Source organism: Apteryx rowi, unplaced genomic scaffold (assembly GCF_003343035.1).
Source record: "Apteryx rowi isolate R43461 unplaced genomic scaffold, aptRow1 scaffold_284, whole genome shotgun sequence".
In the NCBI taxonomy this organism is placed as follows: Eukaryota; Metazoa; Chordata; class Aves; order Apterygiformes; family Apterygidae; genus Apteryx; species Apteryx rowi.
In genome coordinates, this window is record NW_020449241.1 from 57,255 (window position 1) to 80,388 (window position 23,134).

The window sequence follows — 23,134 nt, forward strand, 5'->3', positions numbered from 1 at the left end:
CAAAAAAAAGCATAATCATTTGTCCCCTAGGAATCATGTTGTAACTTAATTATTGTACAACACATTCTAATACAAAATACACAAGCAGTTTAGAGTTGTTGAGGTTGCAGAGGGCAAGAGAACTTTTCAGAATTTCCAACTGTTACGGTCTGGGAATGCTGAGTTTCTCCTGATTGAATATCTATTACATAATTAGAAACACATTTGGTTCCATTTTTTGTATGAGACAAAGCTAAAGAAATGTGCGTGTTATTACTCTGCAAAAGTAAAGAGCCGATACCTAATCAGCTTATGCAATATATGCAGTTTTTGCAAACACAATGGTTGTCCATTCTGGGGCAGTTCCTCAGCTGATGTAAACTGTTACTGTTTACATCAGTTGAAATAATGCCTTTCTGACGCTGCAAATATCTCATCAGCACTGCATGGGGAGTCAAGATATAGGAATGTGAAGTGCCGTACGTATTTTGAGTAACATTATGGCATTACGTTTGCCAGGAGGTCACTTGTCAGTGTGTTGGACTTGAATTTGCACTTTGTAATATTTTATTTATTCATATTGAATAATCCCAGTTTTGTTGAGCTATTGCGTGATTGTTATCTTAGCAGGTAATCAAGAGAATCTTATCAGTGCATAGAGGGGAAAATCTGAAAAAACATGTAGGCATCTTCAGCATCTAAACTACCGGGTATCAGAACCACATATATTTATAACTTCATGAACAGTAAAGGAGAAAGACTCTTTCCAGTAGTTATGACCTTTTGTTTTAAAACCTCCAGTTCTTGTTTACAGATCCTCATTACAGAAATATTTTAGGCATGGCAGTGGCAAGAGATACCAGGTTTCATGGTCATTTGTTTGGCAGATCTGCATGACAACATCCTCCTTTTTTCTTGGAATCATTACATTAGAAAAAATTAATTAAATAAAAAATTTAATCTTTATCTGCAGTCAGATGAGCTTGAATCTTCACAGTCATTCTGTATCTACCAATATTTGACATGCAAAATCTAAAATCTGTTCAATTTTCTCTTTATCAGAACTTCTATAAATAGGTCAAATATACAGAAGTGTATTCATTGATCTGTCAGGAAGATGGGGGCCAATTCAATATTTGAAAGACAAACAAGCTGTTTGGCACTTGCCTTCTTGTTGGGCAACAAGAGACAGCAAGCATACAGTGATACTATAATCTCAAAGTGTGAGATCATCATATCTGAATGCCTTATTTCAGTAATGGAAAAAAAATGCCTATTCCATATAATGCTGATCCTCTGCGGAACTATGGAGTTCACCATTTTTTGATCAAAGTGCAAAATAAAACTGCAACTGATGCTGGTCTCCTGCTGAACCTCTCTAAACACGCATAGGCAGTGGAGGACAGTTAGTATCGCTAACCTTCAAGACACCGCCTTAAAGCAGATGAACTTCTTTGGAGGCTCCCTCCCAATTTCAGAAGAGCTCCTTTGTTTCTGGGACTAATACAAAAATTGAAATAACCTTACCTCCAAAAGGAACGGACACTAACCGCATTATTATTAGACTTTCTTCAAAGACTTATTATGGTTGCGGCAATGAAATTATGGTCAGATGTAAGTTGCTCTTTCATATGCTACGACAAAACAGGCAGGCGGATCATCCATTACGGATTAGCTAATACATCATAATAAAGCTGGCAAAAACCTTCTGTTGTGTCAGGGAACCAGAATAAAGTAAGAATTGTTATTTTATTTCTCACTGTATCAAACAATCCTGGCACAGATGAATATACTGCCAAACAGATTTTTACTGCTTTTAGGCAATGATTTAGGAACAAATATTGGAAGAACAACATACATCCTTCAGCCTTTCCATTGGGGGGTAGACTACTCCGGAAATATTATAATACAAGTACACACACTTTGGATTTCAAAATGTCTCTTTAGGATTTCAGAGACAGACAAAACTCCTATCTTCACGCTCTAAAAACACAGCTCAGTATTATTCTTAATTACAGACCTTCCTAAGCAAAGGAGAGGGTTGTTTGAAAGCAGTCTTTTTAAGGAGACTTTTTGCTACATAGCCTATAATACACACTGCCATCCCAAGGAAGGCAGAAAATGCACCAGTCTTTATTTACGTACATTTATGTGATACACATGACTATAAAGAGGGAGGAAAAAGATCCAAGAACTATTAAGGCAGACCTTGGGTACTGTCTGATAATAATGGTAACTAGACAAGCCAGTGGTTCTAACTCTTCTGGCCTCCAAAATATAAATATTATCCAGTGGCCTGTGAATATACCACTGGAAACAGAAACTTGGCATTGTGATCCTACCTCTGACACCGATTCTTTCTGTAGGATTAAAAAAATCATTTCTTTGTGCCTGATTTTCCTTATCTGCTGAGGTAGTTATTAGTTACATATCATTCATACTTGGTTTCTGTGAATCTCTGCCATTCATAGTACATTATTATTAATAGGACTGAAGTCATTAATTGACTGAATATGTCAATCAAAATATTAATTTAGTAAAGACTCTGTACTACTACTCTTCCAGGAATCTCTCCAAATTTGGCGACCTTGTAATCACAGCGACTTCAGCTGCCCAATCTGTCTCCAAACAGCTACTTTCCCAGTAGAAACCAACTGTGGACATCTATTCTGTGGTAAGTTTTCTAGATACAGTACAATGCTTATACAGGCTGCTAAATCTTCTTACAGAGTTCTCAAGTTCTACAAATGTAACAGTCCAAGCTTTTTCCCCGGAATTAATGTAAGTTCTGCCACTAGAAGCAGGAGAAGTCCCATCTTTAAATCACCAAAAAAAATCAGTAACAATATTTTTATTTGCTTATTGCTTTCACATTTACAAGGTGCTCAAGAGCTTTTGAAATGCCCAGGAATTCCTAAGAGAAGCAGACAGCAGATCATCTCACAGGATACTGTTAAATTACAGTACAAACTCATGGAATGGGAAGAAGGTCCATAAAAACACACAGTTTGTATTCAACTATGCAAAAACCTTAGTTACAGAAATTAACAGTCTTACAATTGTACAATTTGTGACCGTAAAAGCTCAAGATATAACAAACAGTCTTATCTTCTAGCATGAACTCACTCATGGGCAGACAGCTTATCTTTCTACGTATCAGTACTGAACAGCATAAAAACCCAGCTGTTAATTGATTCTGACTGTATGTTCCACAGGCTTTCTCCTGTGTGAAACAATTGCATAAAATAAAGCAGAAGTAATCTAGAGAAATAAGGCATAATCACCATAATTTATAGTACTGTAAAAGAACTGTAAATGAAAATTTAGTGGAAGTTACACACTATACTATTATAAAAGCGAGTTTTAGTCATGTATAAACCTTCTTTTAATCTGTTTATCTTTTTTTAAGTAAATCACTGTGGTCATATGGAGAAAACATGTTTGAAGACATCATGATGCACACTCAGTAACTCTTTATTCCAGTCCAGGATCTGGCTTAACAGGAAAGTGTCAGGTCCGGATTTAGACACATTGCCTGGCAAAACAATGTGAGGGTCCTTTTTTTGAGGCTGCCTGCAGTGTGGTCTCCTGGCCTCATCCAGTGCAGCTAAATTCACTGGATAATCTAAGTAAAACCTTAATTCTGTAGACACATGCATCTGCTAAATGCCTTGTTTGAGGCTACTAAGGAATACAGTTAGGATTTAAAAAATTTAAATAACTTTTCAAAGGAAGACAAGGATGAAACACAAAACAGTGGAGTGAGGTATATTCCATTTCTAAAGGGGATCTCAGGATTTTTAAGGCCCACATTCTGTACCATTAGAGTCAGTGGGAGCTTTGCATCTGCTTCCAAAGGGAGCAGGATAAGGCCACTAGGATACCTGGACAGAACTTTGTTTTCTCTCAGACCTCTGGCACACATCCTGCAGGGAATTACAGGTGTGGTTTACAACCTCACTGCCCCAATCGCTTGCCACGTCCCTTGCTGAAGGCCACTGTCCCCACAACAGGGGTGACAGAAGAGAACCAGTTTTCATGATCTGATGAGGCAGAAACTGCCAGTGAAGGTCCCTTAGTGCTACTGTGCAGCATGAGATCAGTAATCTCTGGCAGAGGGGCAGGGGGACAGCTGGAGGCAGTAATATCTGACACTGCAACAGCAAGATATGTCAAAAGGCAGTGAGCAGAGCCATAAAGCTCCTTTCTGCTATTCCGGGATTTTAGAGACTTTAAAGCAAGTGTAAGATATATTCACAAGCCATTTACACTTTTTTTCACCATGTACGAGTGTTATAAAAAGGTCTGAGCATAAATGAGTACAAGGCATTATGCTGTTAATGCTGTTGCGATAAAAGCACATTTTTGTTTTCTAGAAAGTGCCATTTTTCTCCAGATTGAAATGATGCTCACCCAGAACAACTCACTCAACACTGCCACTATCCCCATCCTGTGAAACCACTGCAAATCAATGAATCACCAGCAACTAGGGGCTCTTTGTAGGGCCACATGAGTGACATCATATAAATACTTCAGGGTGTTTCATGTTTTTATGCACATAACCTGCTTTATAACATGCTCGCATATGCAGATGGGATGCTTTGAATATAACTCACTCCAGAACAAAAAGGCTCATAAGGCCTCAAAACATGTTTCAAATAATATCGCAGAAGTTATAGTTTCAAATACAAAGACAGACATAACAACAAAATCATTACCTTTCTTCTTTCTCTGGCCCGGTTTAATTTTCCCTTTTCCATCTGTGAATAAGACATAATGGGCTTTGTTTTTATAACATCTGGAGACCTGCAGAAAAGTACCAAATACAAGCTTTGTATATTGTTATCATTAGCTATATATGTTTAGTTAGGCTTTACTTTCCCCAAGTACCTCATCATTTACACTCTGAAGCATAGATTCCAGTGCAATGCATTATACATGTCATGACTATATTTATACAGTAGAAGCAGTCTCTGTAACATGTCTGTTTTTCATGTCTTAAACCAATAAAACGTTACACTGGGCTTATCAAAACCATTCTGCATAGATCTAAGTCTGTTGCGACTGAAATTAGTAATAAAACTTTCCTGGATGCCCTCCGGAACAGAGCTAAGGCAATGCTGCACACTCTTAATAAATTCCACTTTGGTAAAAGTTTCATTTAGAAAATGTGGTCAACCCAGAGCTTTTAAAGAAGATTAATGTGGACTTATAAAAAAAAGTCTGATTTTATTATTAGTAGTAACTCATACAGTTTGTCCTGAAGTTTTCCTTTTCAGCTTCAGTTTGAACCATATGTTCAGGAAGTTCAAGTGAAAAGTGATCCTGCAGCAATATTATTTTTTTCTAATTAACTATAACCACAGAGCTATTTTAGAGAAACCTATGGACTCCCTCAGAAGGTTGCGTAGCAAGCTAGATTAAAACAGGATTTTGCCTATTTTATGAAAAATGCATTGAAGTACAAATAGGTCAACTTCAGAGGAGTCCTGCCTTTCCTGTTCTACTAAATAAATGATTCTGCATGTAGCAAATTTTAATTTCTACTGGATGCTTTTTTAAAGCCCTTGAAGAACTAAGGGATCCTTTATTATCCCATTGTCACCAGTAGGGTGGTGCATAGGCACAACAATACACCCACGTTGATCACAATGCAGGATCTGGACCTAGATATTCAGAACAGTTCCTGAAGTCAGGCGTGATGTTTGTCAAATGCAAAAGTTGAAGCAAAACCTTGAAGCTGGCTGCCAGACTGAGTTTATACATACCGCATGGGGATTTAGATATAAACACAGTCATGTGCCCTACCAACTGTTCTGTGTAGGCAAACAGAATAGAAGAGTCATAAAGAAAAAACCTGCACTCAACTGAAAACAAAAGTAAAAAGCATTGTTCTAACAATTAGGGCGAGGCTCATAAAAATATCTTTAGGCCAAATTTAACGTCCCTATTTTAGAGGACATAATTGATAACATCGTTACCATTTATATATTTGATTCGAACACATTGTTTCTCTAATATCCACTTTTCAGTGACAATGGACAAAGAATGTCTGGGTGCAGAAAAACCCTGCACTGAGGGCTCCTGAAGACTTCTTGCTTACAAGAATCTACTTACTGGCCCTGGTTATTCTTAAGAACAAAGAGCATGGTTCATTTCCATAAAACAACTCCATCAAAACGGCAGTGCAGTGTTCTGCTTCTGTTTTCACTGGGGTCCTTGTCAAATTTGATCAGTTTACATGTTAAGACWTTTTTTTTTCTTGACCTGTCACAGTGCACAGCGAGCCCGGGAGCTGAAAGTCAAGCTGTGCTGCTGCTGATTAGATGCTATTTATGCCTTGCTGTATTTGCTGTTAATGCCAGCACCGACATTTGCGTACGTCAACCACTGCTGTCAGTAATATGTGCAGTCTAGCCTTAGTGTCCTCTGCCCTCTTGTATACTTGACACCTAAGTATAAGAAAAGATGACATTGCATTTGGAAGATAGCTATCAGTTGTCATGTTAAGAATGAAGAAGAATGCAGCAACTTGTTCTTCCAGAGCTCTGCAGTTCCAAAGGGGTAACAGAGTTGAAATGTAGTAAGAAAAAAAATTAAAGCAAGAGGACAAAACAGCCCAGTGTATGATACTTCATCRCTACAAGGTGTGTTGTACCTGGCAGGACTTTGAACGAGCAGGCTGTCCCTTGGCTGTGTGGGTTGKTTTTTTGGGGATAATTAGCCCTCAGAACCCTTAAAGGATGCATTGGCTCTGGAGGAGCTCCACAGTTCTGCAGCTAAACTGCTTTYGTCCACAGCAGCCAACACAGCAGTCTGCATTGCGCTGTGCTATGTACACATAAATTGGAAGGGTACCCGTATTCCTGAGCGCCTCAACCACAGTCAAGGGAGCTTCAAGGGTAAGATGCTATCAACAGGAATAAAAATATCAAAGTCTCCCTCAGGGAGTCTGTGTATCTCTGCATATATTGGTGTAGAAGATCTAAGGCACTATTTTTACACAGTCACTTTGCAAAGTAAAACCACATATTAAAATGAAAGCAAAGAATTAAGCTAATTTTACAGTCAGTTGTAGAAAGAGGGTTTATTAATTCTGATAACTACCTTATACAAATTAAATATCCTTAAATGTGCTCCATATATCTTAATTTGATCATTTAATTTTTTGTAGGTTCCTGTCTAATTGCATACTGGAAACATAGTCCCTGGTTAGGAGCAATAACCTGCCCTCTCTGCAGACAAAAGGTAAGAGTTATCTCCCTTGTAGTCATCTGCATTATGGTAACTACAAAATGAGAAGCTTGAACACTTAGAATCAACTTTATCTATCCTCTGATTTTCCATAGCATTTCAAAACCCACTTAGACTTGAATGACACTGAAGCCATTCACATTTATCATTTGACACATGTCATATCAGGCAACTCTGTGAAATATTAAACAGGCCTCCAGCATCTTACTTTTGTATAGTTCATTGAATCTCCAGCATAATACTCCATAAAAAACAATACAGAACTTCTTAATCTCATCTGACCCATGCCAGAGGCTGCCTGTTGTATTGGAAGATTGCATGCAGGTTATAAAAGAAGTTTGCATTTAGTAAATATTCTTGCTATAGTGGAACTACTGACACTCGACAAAGATCAACTTGAGAGGGAGAATATGGACAGGTATGTACTACAGAACAGTATCCTTAACACTGAAGATTAAAATATACAGTGCTAACGTTTATTTTCTCTTAATGAAGGTGATTCTCCTGGATAACATCTCTTGTGAAAAGCAACAAGATAAACCAACCAAACAAATTGTACATGACATTAGAGATTACAACAAGCGTTTCTCAGGGCAACCTCGACCTGTAAGTGTTTATAATTCCACATTTACCTACTTAGGACTGCAYAGCACATACTGGATTAAAAGAGATGCAGCAATGAAAACAAATTTGTATAAGCATGTGAATTATCTCTTTATGCACTTATTTGTGGTATCATAGGGAAGGCTTACCATTCACTACTGGATTCAGCATCTTCCAGTAGAAGTGCTTCTTGGCGCTCCTAGCTCAAAGGAGCCATTCTGCAGCCATCCTGGCAGGGAGGAGAAAGTAGCGTGAGACGAAACATAGGAGGCAAAGCAGAACTAGAGATGATCAGCCTGGAACTTTCAAATATGAGTTCAGATCTGAACTCTAGGATTTTAATCTGCCTCTAAAATTTTTGTGCAATTCATATTCCAACATMCAAAGCAGCTGTTTTCTTCCCTAGGTATCACCAAATGTGAGCAGTCCATGCTGGCTCTGTACTTTATTACAACTAGAATCCCAGCGGGTACAGAGACACAACAGGCAGTGGAAATGATGTGAAAGATGAGGGCTGAAGGCACAAGTGAGGCCCGTTCTTGACAGCACGTAGAGTATCACCAAAGCAAGTCTTCCTTTCCTGTCACATCCTGGTAGGGAGCCTGAAAAGGACTGTGGAGCTTGCTTTAATCCAGGGACTAAATAAACTAGGCACTGTGGAGGAGAATGTTATTTTTCAACCCAATAAACTAGCATTAATGAAGAGGAATAATCACTCAGTCCTATAGCATAGAGAGGCATATACTCAAGCAACAATTAAGGCCCAGTTTCCAAAAGGATTCAACAACATGCATAATAGTTTCTTTTCAAAGTGCTAGGGGAATGGGGATTCCTTTTAGAAGTGTGCCCCTAGATCCTAGAAAATAATTAAACTGCGTAGGTGGACTTGGACAGCACAGAAAGTTTTTACATTCAAGAGATTTGAATCTAAAAGTRCTTAGAGACTTGTTCAACATGAATTAGAATGTAACATAGCATAACTCACATCTGAATATTTAGTTTGCAGATTACCTTTATGACATGCCGTTATTCCTGACTGTTGTGTTGCGACGAATCTTTACCTGGGATGGTCTCGTATGGATTTTTTTCCTAAGAGTTGTTGTATGCTCCTTCGGAGCAATCATATGCTTACCTTCTCCATTTGACACGATGCCTGGGCTTCTCTGTAGAATACTTGGAGCAGCTGATGACATGGTGGTAGTTTTCCTTCTTTTAATATGCATGATAAACATTTGTCCACAAATTATATCAGACGGGGTAGATATGGCGAGGTCTGCATCTCAGAGCATGCTGTCAGAATCCTGACTTTGATTTCTCAAACTTCATCAAATGGTGAGAGGCTTCACCTTGATTCGGGGCAGCCTATGATGGATTCATCATTCTGCTGCGGACAAAGGCTGAAGCAGGACTCAGAGATACTTGGCATGGCCAAGTGATTCAGTGTGCAAATGCTTAGAAGGCTACTTTTATATGCAATGTATATTTGCTAGGTTCTTTCATGCTGGACTCCTCTACCCCTTATATTCATATAAAATACCTGAACTGAAAGTGCCTAAAGCTATGAATGAGGCCTAAACCCTAAAACTGCAAAGCTAATCAACTTGCAGTTGAAGATTTTTAGAACTCTTTAGCTTTAACATTTTACATCTTGGCTCAATTTGAATAAAATTTTCATTTAAGAAGTTAGCAAACTGTAGAATTTGCTAAGTCTTGTATGACACAAGGAATGTTAGATAATACCTCTGCAAAATCTTGTACTGGCGCTTTGTGCTATCATAGCTAATTACACATCCATTGCAAAACAGATTCTTACAGCTCTGTAATAAGTACAGGCCAGATTCCAAAATGGGCAGTATGAAACTCTTAGCAACACTGGCTTGAAACAAAAATGCAATTATAAAGTAGAAGTATTACAAGGAGAGAACAGCATTAAAAAGATCATACAAGAAATGTGAACAGATCCCAGCGTAACACTTTCATAAAGGCCTATGCAAGGTACACAGCTTCCTTGAACTTTGTGCATCTAAGTTTTAACAAAGTCAACACGACCGTGTGTTTCCTTTGTAGACTTTGTACACTCCTTGTGACTTCCTTGTTAAGGCTTGGTACCAGAGCAGCCAGAGAGATCAAAGTCAAATTTATGATGGTGATATAAATCGCAGGAAGTTTATGGAAAGTTTGCTAAAGTTGGTGTGTCTGTGTTGATCTGCAAAGAGTTAAAAATACTGGTACAGTACCAGACAATGTTATATATCTGTCCTTGTATAACCTGTACATTTGCTATATGTTTGGAGTCAATGGACTTCATTTTTACATATTAGTTGTATATAGATATATGTATAAGACAGATATATTAAAATATATGAATATTTATTGTTCACAATACGCTGGTCTCCATCTGTTTTTTCTTTCTGTGTATTTTCAGTTGACATTTTTTATTGTGCTTTTGAATTGTATGCTATGATATACCATTATGTTGCACGAGTTTTCTTGCTTGTTACACTTTTTGTTATGATGTTTCTTCATTTTATTCCCATCAACTGTCATTGTCTTTAATTATGTCCCTGAACTTGTAAAGCTGTTTCTCTTAACAATGGGTACTTTGGAAATGGTAACAATTGCTTTTCCATGAACTACAAGGCAGGAAGTGCATTGTTTCTTTAAAAAAATTACCAGATGTTTTTGAATGCTGACTGCTAGCATAAAAAAACCCAGGAACTATTATTTTCCAAGTTCTCTAAGTGTAATTTTGTTATTGTGTAACTTCTGTTTGCATTTAACTGGGAATTACAGCCTATGCCATTACTAAAGACTGGAATTTCTATCAAGTTAAGTGTATAAAGATGGAGTCCATTTATATGAATACTAACTCCATGTAAATGGACTGTAGGTTGTTTCTTYTGCATAATAAGGGCTCACCAAGAGGGTGGCAGATTGTAGTTTAAGAAATCAAGGGGTCTCATTAGTGACCTATGGGAGAGTTACAGTTGGTTTACATGTGCTTTTCTGTTCTGTCTCTTGCTTCTTCATCTCTTCCCTCAGTTAGGGCCCCTGGTTTTGCTTTTTAAACAGAATATTATCTTTCATTACTAAGTAATAGACAAATGGCAGAGAGAATTTGTGAGAGAATCTCACTGAAGGCACTGGCAGGATTCAGATCTTGCAAGATCAAAACAATTTGCGCTCTGAGGTGAAACATTTTTCCTGTATACAGCCAGAGCGTCCAACTTCTCTCCTTCCACAGGCCAGTCATGCCCTGATCTGGAGGTGTGACCCTGACAGCATCCTGTAGGATTAACTGTCCAGGGCAGCCTTCAAAATCATCTGAGAACAAATAAAAGCCTCTGGCTGACTCGATTTGGCCAGCAAGCTGCCCAGGGGACAGCTCTGACGTGGATCACAGGAAGGTTTCTGAGCATTAACAAATGCTAGTCTAAGGAAGGAAAATCTGCTTTCTGTCCCGCTGCATTCTCCGCTGTCACTCAGTTTAGCTCTGGAGCACATTTTGAGCTGGGTCTGCCTGAAGCAATGTGGGAATGGACGCGGAGAGCTGGCCTGCTTCAGGGCTGACTCCCCGGGAAGCAGCTGGCAGGACAGAAGGAATGCACCTGCACTATGAGCGTATTTTCAGCAACCRCGCCTGTTCAGCTTAATCCTTCAATATCAACAGTGGGCTGTTTCACATCTGCACTGTGATTAATGTGCACTGAGAGCTAGTTACTTGCAAAAGCCAAAATGGCTCAAAGTTTTGACATAAAAATGACTGCTCTGCAAGAATGGAGACAGAAAAAAAGAGGTAGGAAACAGAAAAAAACAGAGAGAAAAACATTTCTCAGCTGCAAAAGTGATTCCCAAATATCACCCACCAAAAAAATACTATAATCATAGTAAAAAAAATATATGGTATTTTATAATGGAAATCACATCTCAGTCTTAGCTGTAGCAATGCTAGAATTTAAAGGCCCATTTGCAGTGCAGCCGATGGTTATCTGTGAAAAGCATGGCGAAGGTTAGCGATTCAAGCCCACCTCACTTGGGGGACTGCCTTACATCAGCGAAATTGCTTCTTATGCTGTTCCTGCTTGTGGCCACGCTCTGAATAGCGGCACCGGGGTACCAGCAGCTGGTCTGGTTCTGTTTTCTCTGACTGGAGTAAATGATTATTCTTTGTCCCTGGTGTGCATGGATCGCAGACAGAAAATACCCAGTGCCTCACGCTGAAATGAATGCATTTTATTTTTAATTAAAAATGAAAACGTACATTTTTAATGATAAAGGTATATCTTTACAGTGAACAACACAGTAAGAAGAAATTACCTCTGCCTAAAGTACGTGGAAATTTGTCACCCATATTGTTCCCAGCCTATGTGATCTGGATTAGAAGCTTTTCATGATAGAACGATACTCTCTCTGATGTTCCACAAGTTTCAAAAATACTTCGTATTTCTTGTCATAAAATCTGTGTAAAAAAGTTAAATTGAACAAAGCCTGAGATTTTAAGATTTAAATCCCCTGTAATACATGTTTGCTCTCTTCACTGAAGCATCCAAGCAGCTTTGACTCTCCTATAATTACAAGCTTTGCCAGGATCAGAGTCCTACGTGCTGCCGGAGCACGGCTTCCACCCAAACAAGCGACTTCAAGCCGTCCTTACACCTTGCGTTCACCCCGCAGCCAGCCTGGACTCTCGGTTCTTCCTCCAGAGCTGCCTGCGGGTGGCAGCGGGCCCAGGCGGGCCCCGGCGCTGCGTTACCCGCTTGCGCGCCGAGCAGAGAGCCCCGAGGTCTGCGAGGCTTTTAGCGGAGACTCTGCGCTCGCTCCCTCCCGCCGCGTCCCGCCGCCGCCAGGTGGCGCCCGCGACCCTCGGCCGCCGCCGCGCAAGGGCCGCGCTGCAGGGGCCGCGCTGCGGGCGCCGCTCGGGGCTCCGGCCGCCGCCGCAGGCACCGCGCAGCCATCGCACCCAGCTAACGTGGGAAGCGCGCGTCAAACTGCCAAACAGTGACGCGGGACCCCAAGTCCCCGTTTTGCGGACGCAGCTGGCGTTGGTTTAGCCCCGCCTGGTGACTTCGCGGCGTTTTCCCACGTCTCTCACGCCGCTCGGGACTTTTGCTTGCCAAGGAAAGCCGGGGGAATGGGTAGAGAGTTGCTGGCTCCAGTGCTGACACCCTACTGAYAGCAAATGAATGCCTTCGCCTATGTTAAAGAGCTGCGTGCCCATACAACCCTTAAAAAATCTGAGTCATAAATATCACTGCATTCAAGCAGCGCTAGGAAAAGACAGGCCTTAAATTCATTTTAAGTAAATTCTCATAGGTGAACACACAAAACCCAGAATTACCTTTTATCTCCATGGTTTGGCTGCACGACTCTCCCAATTTTTCCCATTTTCGCCATGGCCTCCTAGTAAAAGACAAACACAAACTGGAAAAGCCTGTTTTGATTTAAAATACTTTTTGACAAGAACAAGATGTTTCAAAACCAATCGGAACATTACTGTTGTATTTTGTTTCAGCTGAACAGGCCAGATGGCATAAAATATGTTCAATCCCATTATATAGTAGTCATGAGAACAAAGTATTGCAGACCTCTCAGTAAACCAAAATCTGTTCCTCTTTCTTATTGGGAAGCTGAGGCAGAACAGATTTATCTTTTATTATTTACACTAACCAAAGGAAATATTAAACACTGCATCCCCAGAGGGGTGATTTCACAAATAAAATGATACTTTACATGAGATCCCTTAATTGTTTTCTTAAAGTATCAATTCCCTGTAGCAAGGAGAGGGCTCGAGTGTGCTCCAGAAGCTAAATGTAACTTGCCAAGTACTGTTCTGGAGCCCACCGCTGCCCTCATCTTCTAGGATGAAGGTGTAAGAACAGAGTTTGATCCTATTCTGCTTCTGGCCAAAACAAAGTCAGATGAGGGGATTTTGCAGAATCCCCTGCAGAAGGATTCTCCAGGACAGCGTCACTTGTGGAAGGGAGAAGACCAAGTAGTTCGATTCCTTTCCTGATCTCTGTGAGATTTGGATTTTCTAGGGATTCTCCTGAGCAAACCCACTGGAATGAAACACTAATCACCAATGTTAGTAGAGGATCAAGCTCAAGCTCTTAGGCAAGGGTGGAGGCAGCAGGCTCAAACTATTTTAAGTGGAGGTTAGATCACAAGAACCATTAGAGCAATAGCTTTCAGATGTAACAGTGTTAAATATATTATAAAAGATCAAGATTCAACTATCAGCATCTCACTAAACCTATATCAGCCTTTATAGTTTCTAAGCAAGATCTTAAATCTGTTTTAATACTAGCACCTAAAGCGTAACATGATGAGAATATCAGAATGACCCCGATAGAACAGTCAGCCTGCGCAAGCTGCTACTGCTGGAAGCCATCTAGTCAAATATTATGGCTCGATGTTTTAAAGGGTTGGATGATTTTATAGTCTGTAATATCTGCTGTAGTAAAAACTTTGCGCTCCACTAATCCAGCATTTTACAGCTGAGGATCTCACAGAGCACTACAAYGTAGACGAGCAATGTAAGCACAATTTCACCGACCCAGAACAGGCAGAGAGGCTCTGAGGATAAGCAAGTGATGTGCACACCTTATATCTTCCGGTTTCTCCTTTCCCCTGTGTTAAAGAAACATGATCATGACCTAAATGCCAGGATGCAACCGGACTGCCCATAAAGCCAACAGCTGCTCTTTCTCCCATGCCCAGCACTGTCTGTTCGACTAGACGCACAGGGCCTGGGATGGCGCTCGCGTGCCAGTGCAGGAGGTGGCCCCACGGCGCTCTGCCTGCCTGGCTGAACCTGTACCTGCATTACCTGGTATGTTCTGGGGGTGTTTGCTTCTTTTGTCACACAGCATCAACAAATCCTTTTATAATGCCAATCTAAATGTGTTATTTGTCTACTCCAGAGGGTAAATACTAGATGAAATCCTGGCTCTGCCTGGCTCTGCCAAAGTAAAAGGCACTGACAGCGATGCCAGCGCAGTCAGGATTTTACTCTTATTAATGCTCCTGATAAAACAACAGAGGAGTATTTCTGGGCATTCATATGCCCATACTCTTTTRGATGTGCAGAAGTTGATTGCMCTCTGATTTCCTAAGAAACACCCTYGAAATAACACTTCTAGTGAGATAGTGTGTTCCCTTCTCAGGGACATGTGAGCCTGCTGGCAGAGAAATTCTGCACACCAGCCAGATTAAAATACTGACATGKAAAGGTTGATGGCTTTCCTGGGAAGAGAAATGACCGCTCATGCCCTGTTCTTTACCAGGTGATACTAACTCCAGCATTGTTCCTGCTTACAATCGTCTGTCTTTCACAAACCCCTTACATTGCCATCTGCATTTAGAAGCCGCCCACAAAATTAGTGAACAACAGAGGGGAAAAAACCAGCAGACAATTCCCTCTGTTACAATCAATAATGCATTTTAGGATAGCTTGCTGTCTTACCGGAGAATCGCAGACAACSTCACGGTAAAGGCAGAGCCCCCTCACGCTGTGCAGCAAAGCCCCTCGAAGCACGCTCGCTAATGTGAACAGCCACATTACTTTCAGCTCCCTGCTTTACACCTTCTATTGAATTGCCCTGGAGACACTGCACAAAAAGGAAAAAAAAAAACCCAAAGGGGCATCTCAAAGGGCCTAAATGTCTCACACAAATCAACTTTTTTCTCAGGTGCAACAAAAAYGGGAAGGGGGAACTGAACTCTGCTAATCGCCTCCGCGGGCGCGAGCAGGGTGTGCTTTCCGCTGTCCTGTGCCGGGGAACGCTGGGAAGAGAGGACACAGAGAGCGCCGTCGCCAGCAGAGGCTCTGCTTCTGTGCGCTCCTGTCATAAATACACTGCACAGCGACGTGCTGCTTTGCTCGGGGGCCTCTTCGGACTTCCAATGCTGAAAAACGCCCTACGGCTTCTTTGGGAATAAGGCAGCCTTTTGAGATAAACGAACATGTAGACAGGTTTTATTTTTACACTCTTAATCATCTAACTACGAGGTTTTTCTGGTCAGTTCGGAGAAAACGGCCACCAGCACCGACGGAAGCAGATGCAGTAGGTGCGGGCTGCTGCAGGCGCAGCCGTGCGTGCCGCGGCCGTCCCGCACGCTGCGGGAGCGCTGGCCCGGGCTCCCACGTGCGCCTCCTCGCGCTCCCGCTGCTGCCATCGTCCCGCGAGCGAGGCCCGACTACGCACGGGCAGCTGTGAGACACCGCGTCTCGGGCTGTACGCACCTCGCAGCAGCGGCCTTTAAGCACGCTCGGGGACCACAAGGGCCACATCAAGTCTCTGCGGAGCTGAGGAAAGTCCCCCGCACTCGCTGTGGGCTGGATCGGATCTCCTGCTGCTCCTAATAACGCGCCAAGCGGCAAAACGTTTCGAGAAGCACCCCAAAACTCCAATCTTTCCCCAAACCTGAAGCTTCCCTTTCAGTTTAAAGTTATTTTCCCCTCTTTTTTCCTGTGACTTTCCAAAATTACTAATGAAGCTGCTCTGAACCTGCAGCGGGCCTCCAGCCCTTCTGCGGCAGCCTTGGCATGCCGGCGCTCGGGAGAGGCACCAAGGAGGGTGCCGCCACCGGGATGGCAGCCTGAGGACAGGAGACACTCGCGAGGTCCTTAAAGAAAAACTGGTTCTTAAAAATCTGACCTAGCCCAGCAAACAGGGCCTGGCTGCTGCTTATCTCCTGCTGCTGGTTCACCTATCTATCCACATTTAGCACGTTTTCATAAGCACAGATAAGGAGGAAGATGCCGAAGCTGTCTTTCCGGTTTAGCAAGTAAATACATTTGTATTTTTAAGTATATGTAGGTCTCTGAGAATGCCCAGTGTTAAGCTCTCACAGCAGCCATCGTGGTAATGTGGTATCACATATTAAAAAGCCAGCGATTTTCAACAACTCACTCATGCTAGGTTGCTCAAAATATCCTAAGTGAATTCCTCTCTTAATGTGCTTTTTTTTTTTAAGTCAGCTTGGTCATTGTTAGTTTGAACAAATACTTCACTCCCAGAGGAGCCTTTTCAACAATTTTCTGGGGACAAAAAGGAACAAAACATTGAAAATATGAATTTATAATGAAATAAGGAACAAAGGAACATTAGAATCACATTACTGAATCAGATCAACCTTATGCACTATTCTGTCTTCAACAGAGCCTTAAATATAGCAAAGTGATAATACTGCTGTTCAGAAATAGCTTGTTTGAGGGTTGACATCCAAATCCATAATTCCAGTCACCAAGAACTTCACAATCTTAATTTGAATGACGCTCTATCTTCTTTGTTTGCCAGTCTAGACAGTACAATGAATACAGTGATTTAAACACAATGAATTCTCTCTTAAAACAAAATATTTTGTAAAATTGCTTTTTAATCATTTCTTTTCTCTCTTTCTATAAAGGCTATGCTATAAATAAACCCTGAAAGTTCGCATTTGATCGTCATTTCTAAAGGCTGGGCAAGAGGCAAGTTGAAGGGTTTACACAGAAAAAAAGAGAGGCACTGTGGAGCCCGAATAAAGAGACGCATTCATGATTTCTAACCTTTTGTCAGAGTGTCAAAGCTGAGACAGATACAAGCCAGTAAACACTCTGCTTTCCATGGGGAGAGTCAGCAGAACAGGATCACCCTACCCAGGACAGCAGGCACAGGCCCAGCGAACCAAACTCTCCAAGGCCCACCAGTATTTCCAGACAAGGTGCCATTTGGCCGGTGGGAGGGCGACCCAGGTGGGAAGCTCACTTTCCATGCAGAGCAGTTCATTYGGCACAAGCGGCTGAACTCTGCTCTTTAGCAGGACCTGGGGCCGCGGATGAGTTTAAGACACCAGGGTAGCCTCAACAGACAGATCTCCCAAAAATACTGTGGCCCGAGGGGCTGGGCAAGTCAGGCCACCCCAGCACATCCCTGCAGCGTCAAGTCTTTGCAGGGCTTCGAAAGCTGTACATGGAGCAGAAGTGTCCCCTTGTTCTCTAGCACCACCCTCTGGGGGGAAGAAACCCTATTTTAAGCCATCACATAAAAGCTGAAAATTTCAACCTTTGTCCTTATATAATGGAAAGAAAAAAAGGTTTTAACGCTATGTGACAGCTGCAGTGCAGCAAGCTACTCTGGCATGTCAGGAACAGCACGTCAGCCTGACTTTAGGAGCCCCCAAGAGGGGCTTACAGGGGCTGTCTTCAAACTGGGAGGCTGGGCTCCTTCGGTTCAACGGGCTCCTGCAAGGGCTGACCCAGAGCACCCACTGCGTGATCCTGCCCGTCGCACAGGAAGGGCCCATCTCCCTCTGACCGCAAAGGGAGCCCAGGAGGATTATCCTGCCTGTGAATGACCCCTACGTCTGATTTTCAAAAGTGACTCAAGGACTTAGGTGGCTGAACCTTACTGAAAATTAATGGGATGTAGGCTCTTAAAAGCATACATCAAATGAGAAATCAGATTTATGTACATCAGCTTTAGGTCCGAGATAAACAGAAGAAGCCAGAAAAATCCCACTGAAATTAATGAGCTGGGAACTTCAGTCCCCTCCAGGATTTGAGCTTTTGCTATTATGATATTTAGATACTTTAAAAAACTGTATCCAAAGTTAAATGGAGGAGGCATCTGGGCACAAATGCAATTTCACAGATGTGTTCTCCCCACTTCCTCATTTCAATCATCCCAAGAAATGTCAGGAGTTTTAACTGGTGTGGTTATTAACTTAACAGTAAAAACAAACATCTATCATCTAAAGTGTTACTGTACAGTTTCAATGGCTGAAAACATTTGGCCTGCACATATAAAAGCATAGATCAAAGCTCACCCAACAGTATGAATATACCACGCTTCAGTTATAACAGCAATGTGCCAGCTACGCGGAGGAAGGATCCTCAGACAACATGAAAGCCAAGAGGTGTTCTCAAGTGCAAATTCAGCGTGTTTTCTATGTGCTAGGAGTGCAGCTAGTTTACAGCTTGCCCGGTGACAGCCATGGCTCTGTTGCACCAAGAATGAATGTCCTAAGAATGATGGCAAGCGATGAAAAATAACTGCTGTAAAACAGTTGTGGATCATAAATCATTATATAACTGATTCAGGAATCTCAGAACAAGCTGGAACAAGATGCATGGATTGCTCATCTTCTTCCCAAGCTGAATTTGCTAATTCACCTCATCTTAGTACTCATGAAAAAGAATGAAATTATGTTCATTTTTATCATGGTAGTATAAGCCAAGTGATCAAAAGCTGCCATTTCTACAGCCAGATGTGGTGAGAAAGCTGTACTACCAAACATGCTTCTTCACATATTTTTGAGAATGACACGAGTGTATGCATGGAAGTTCAGTCTCAATTTCTGAACCAGATAGAGCTTTGAAATGGGAATTTCCCCTTTGCCACCTTGAGAACATTATCCTTATGTCAATCTTGACCTTCGGTGTTTCTGCACAGCTCTACTGTCTACAGCATTGTGGGAAAATCATTTCAAAGTTGCCCCACTTAGAAAATACTCAAATATAGGAACCTCCTCTCCCATCAGATTTATTCTGATTTGTAGAGTTTGGCAAGTGTAAGTACCTTCAAACTAACAGGGAGGCTTTCTTTACACTTTTAAGTCCTTATAACAAATTTAATAAAAGCAAGTATACATTTATGTTTTATGTAATTTTTACTATTTGTCAACCCTGAAGAACCTCTCTCTCCTATCTCCATTTCATACACATAAGCTGAGACTAACAGATGCTAACTAACATCATTTTTAGGAGTCCAGTCACAGAAGCACTTGGATTTGGAAGGGAATAAATAGATTTCTTGAAATGCTGATGTCCAAGAAATACTTTAAAACTGTTCTGAGAATTGTAAGCAAGGCTGCTGTTTCCTTTCAAGGCTTTTATTTAGGGATTGCTTACTCACTAGCCAGGAGATGCATAATTTGTCTTATCTATGCCTACAGGAGTAACATGGAAGTATTTATATAACATAGCCCTAGCAGAACATTACTTTTTAGCGGAATATGACTGCATGAAGAAAGCATGTGATGGACCATATACAATATTTTTCTAGTCCTTTTTTTCCCCCTTTAAATTTGTTTGAGTTATAGGGGCAGATCTTGGCAGCATGCACAAAGCCCAAGATCTGTAACTTAACTCTCTGTGGTATTCTGAATGGAGCGAGCCAAGTTTTAAAACACATTATGTATAAATATTAAAGCTAAGCAAAAATTTCACACCTAAGACCAAAGTGTGAAAATTTGGCTTTCATTCATTTAGTGAAAAGGTGGAAAATTTCACACAAGCTTGTATTTTCTTTTTGCTCTGTTCCAGCACAGATTTCTGTGCTAGCATCAGACCTCAGAGAGAGGGAGAGAGAAAGGCTGTTTCTGTCCGTCTGTGTCTGTAAGTGGGACTAAGGGGCAGGAGCGGGGGGACAGGAGGGTGGAAGGGTGGAAGGTCCAGCGAGCAGGTCCAGCGAGCAGGGCGCTGGCTCAGGACTTGAGTTCAAGTCTCTGCTCCAGTCACTGGACTTTTGCATYTCACTACCCGTAATGTTGGATAGCAGCATTGGCCCATCTTAGAGGATTGTTTTATGGGTTTTTTTAATGGCTGCTAGTGCAGYGAAGGGAATTCAGGCAGGTACCTTAGAAGAAGCCCAACATTATTATACCCCTAAAACCATCCAATTTCAGTTGACAAGGCCAACTTCACAAGCTTTGGAGGGGTCACCAGTACTGACGTTAAGGCAGTTTTCTGTTCAAGCACTGATTCAGGACACGGAAAATTTATCACAGATTCCCTGAGTTACTTTGGACATGTAACCTACTCTTTTAAGTTTCAGCTACCTATCTCTAAAATAGGTTGACCCCTTTTATCCCCCACGATTTGGTTTGGCTTGTATAAACAGTTTGTAAGCTCTAGGTTTGTCTCTGATTTTGTACTGTGTGCGCTACGTGAAGGTCTCAGTCCTAGGCAGGCCCTCTACATCATACCCCAGCACAAATCACTCAGTCTATCCTGTAATGTAGGAGGGTGTTTTTCACTCCTTAATATCAGACACAAGAACAAACAAAAAAAAAGAGATCACGTAACAGTAAAGACGAGTGCAGATAAGGCCATGGTACCACCTCCATCTCCAAAGCACCTACTTCTACCCTGCTTCAATGACTACAGAGCGTCAGACAGATTGTGGCCACCCTAGCTCGGTGTCACACCGAACTTGCTCTTTCACCAGACTGGCCAGCAGACAGACAAAGCCTTAAGAGGAGCAGCAGTGGCAATGCAGCTGCTGGAAAGGGTGGCTGTCATGCTAGCAGTGATATTAATTACTTATTCTGCAGACCAAATTTAGAACGGGATGAGGGTCAGCTATCATTGTCACATCATCTATCGGCTGGAAACTATGTTTGGGTCTAAGCTCCAGCCACACTGTTGCTAAATATAGGTTGTTTTGTTGTTGATTTGACTGTGCACTCCCCCGAGTTGCCTGTGACTATCAAATAATTAAGCAGTTTGCTTTGAGGGGGCTCCATAGCTGGCACCTCTCAGTGTCCAAAGCCGCCTRGATGCAAGCTTGACAGCTTAGCAGGGGTTTCAGCTTACCCAGGCAATGGAAAGAGCCCAAGCGTTTAGCTCCTGTTTCAGTTTCACAGCTTGCTGGCACTGGCAACAGCGCCCACAGCCTCCGGGCAACATCCAGGGGTCGGCACTGGAGCTGGGACGGAGTTCAGCCACGCTTCCCCTGACACGAGCGTGGACAGCTCTGCACAGGTTTTAACGAAGGGTACGTCCACTTTACTAAGTCGGTGTACGAAGAGCCACGACAGCTTTAAATTTAGCAAGCGCGGGTACTGATACGACGCAATCGCGGCAGCACAGAGGTCCACTCCGCCTGGCCACCAGGCTACTCACCCAGAATCTGGGACGCATTTTGCTGCCCGCCCCGGTCCCATGCCGCCGGTGGCAATGCCGCTGTTGGCAGCTTTACTAGCACAGCGGAGACCAGCTCGGGGAGCTCCGTCACTACGATCCGTGCTCCCTGGCCGCAAGACCAACTTGCACAGAGCCTTTCACTCGCCTCCCTGCTGAGGTGCAATAAAGGCGATAACCACACACAGCACCAGTACTGCAGCAGAGCAAGAAGGTCTGTCCATATAACGCACGAGAGGAGATACTTATGTAACCCGTTCCTTCGGCATGGAAACGTTATGCTGACAGGCATAACAGGCATTTCTGTCTAACAGAAAGCACGCTCACCTGGGAGCCCAAAGTTCAGATTCCTGCATCGGGTCCTAACACAGGGGTCTGCACTAGAGATACAAACTAAAGCGGCCCCCTCCCTACCCATCGCTGCTGATGGACTAAACCCAGTTTGGGAGTGCCGCTCTGCTGCACAACCTGAAGCAAGTTACTTTGCTTCTCTACTCCGCTTGCAGGATCTATCCCAACACTTCTACCCTCGATTTCAGCTGGCGAAACCTTCGGGGCAGGCAGGGCAGCTGTGTGATTCCACACTAACTTGCCCAGCAAAAGAAATGAGCCGGACAGAAAGCAGGAGTCACTTGCAGAGGGGAGGGTAAAAGATAAAAGCTGAAGAACAAGCATCCGCACAGGATATCCTGACACTCAGCTGCGTATTTGGCACAATATTTTGTTGAACTGCACCACTTCCTTTAAGGTGCAGAATTCAGATTTATTCAGCTGATTTCTTTTCACATTCGTGCTGAACATACAGCTTTCCTCACATTTAGTTCAAACTTTTATTTGCCATCTGGCAATAGATTGGGGTTTACTGGGGGGAGGGGATAGGAAAGGGGGGGGTCTTTTTTTTTTGCATCTGTATTTGCTTTATGAGCTATGGCTAAGGCATCATTTACGCATGGGGAGCTGGATAGGGTTCTCTCAATTCTTTCCATATGTTCACTTACACTGTCAAAACATTTTTTGGATCTAATTAATCTGCACACGTCTCTTCATTCAGCCCCTATTCAGTAGGTTTTAGCAGTTTAGGGGGTATCTAGCTGGCATTTTTTCATGAAAACAATTTCTGCCTACACTTTGCCTTACAGTTACTGCATCAAGAAAACAAAATTATTTGCAATATTTCACTTTTCTCCATCTAATTATTCACTCACATCTTTCCAACACCATCTGAGGAGACTTTGCTTTTCCCCTCATCTTTCAAATAAATTCTTTGCTATGCTCCAGTGTCTACCTGAGGTTAACAAGTGGAATCCCTGATGTGAGTTTTGATTTAGGACTATGTTTTATCTAGTTAATCTGATGTGTGGTTTGCTATAAAAAAAATACATCTCAGAA

The 23,134-nt window shown here is 42.2% G+C and overlaps 2 protein-coding genes across 36 annotated transcripts in view; one reads left to right on the forward strand and one right to left on the reverse strand.

The window, feature by feature from the left end:
- The first annotated feature begins 1,575 nt into the window (after positions 1 to 1,575).
- On the forward strand, positions 1,576 to 10,190 carry LOC112967664 (E3 ubiquitin-protein ligase RNF170-like). The gene is made up of 6 exons (XM_026069041.1): positions 1,576 to 1,593; positions 2,545 to 2,653; positions 6,780 to 6,881; positions 7,154 to 7,227; positions 7,729 to 7,839; positions 8,836 to 10,190. Exons 1-6 carry the CDS (start codon positions 1,576 to 1,578, stop codon positions 9,139 to 9,141), a joined length of 720 nt encoding a protein of 239 aa, XP_025924826.1. The 3' UTR covers positions 9,142 to 10,190.
- FGGY (FGGY carbohydrate kinase domain containing) overlaps positions 9,140 to 23,134 on the reverse strand; it is a 343,412-nt gene continuing 329,417 nt past the window's right edge. For 32 of the 35 annotated variants that reach the window (XR_003254042.1, XR_003254048.1, XR_003254046.1 and 29 more), the window contains 3 exons: positions 13,175 to 13,236; positions 12,154 to 12,295; positions 11,887 to 12,053 (listed from right to left, as the gene is read on the reverse strand). Coding sequence is in view for 1 of the 35 variants with exons in the window: in XM_026069036.1 (XP_025924821.1) it covers positions 12,214 to 12,295; positions 13,175 to 13,236 (144 nt within the window). In the remaining 34 variants the exon portion in view is untranslated. The other 3 variants (XR_003254040.1, XR_003254039.1, XM_026069036.1) reach the window with 3 other exon arrangements.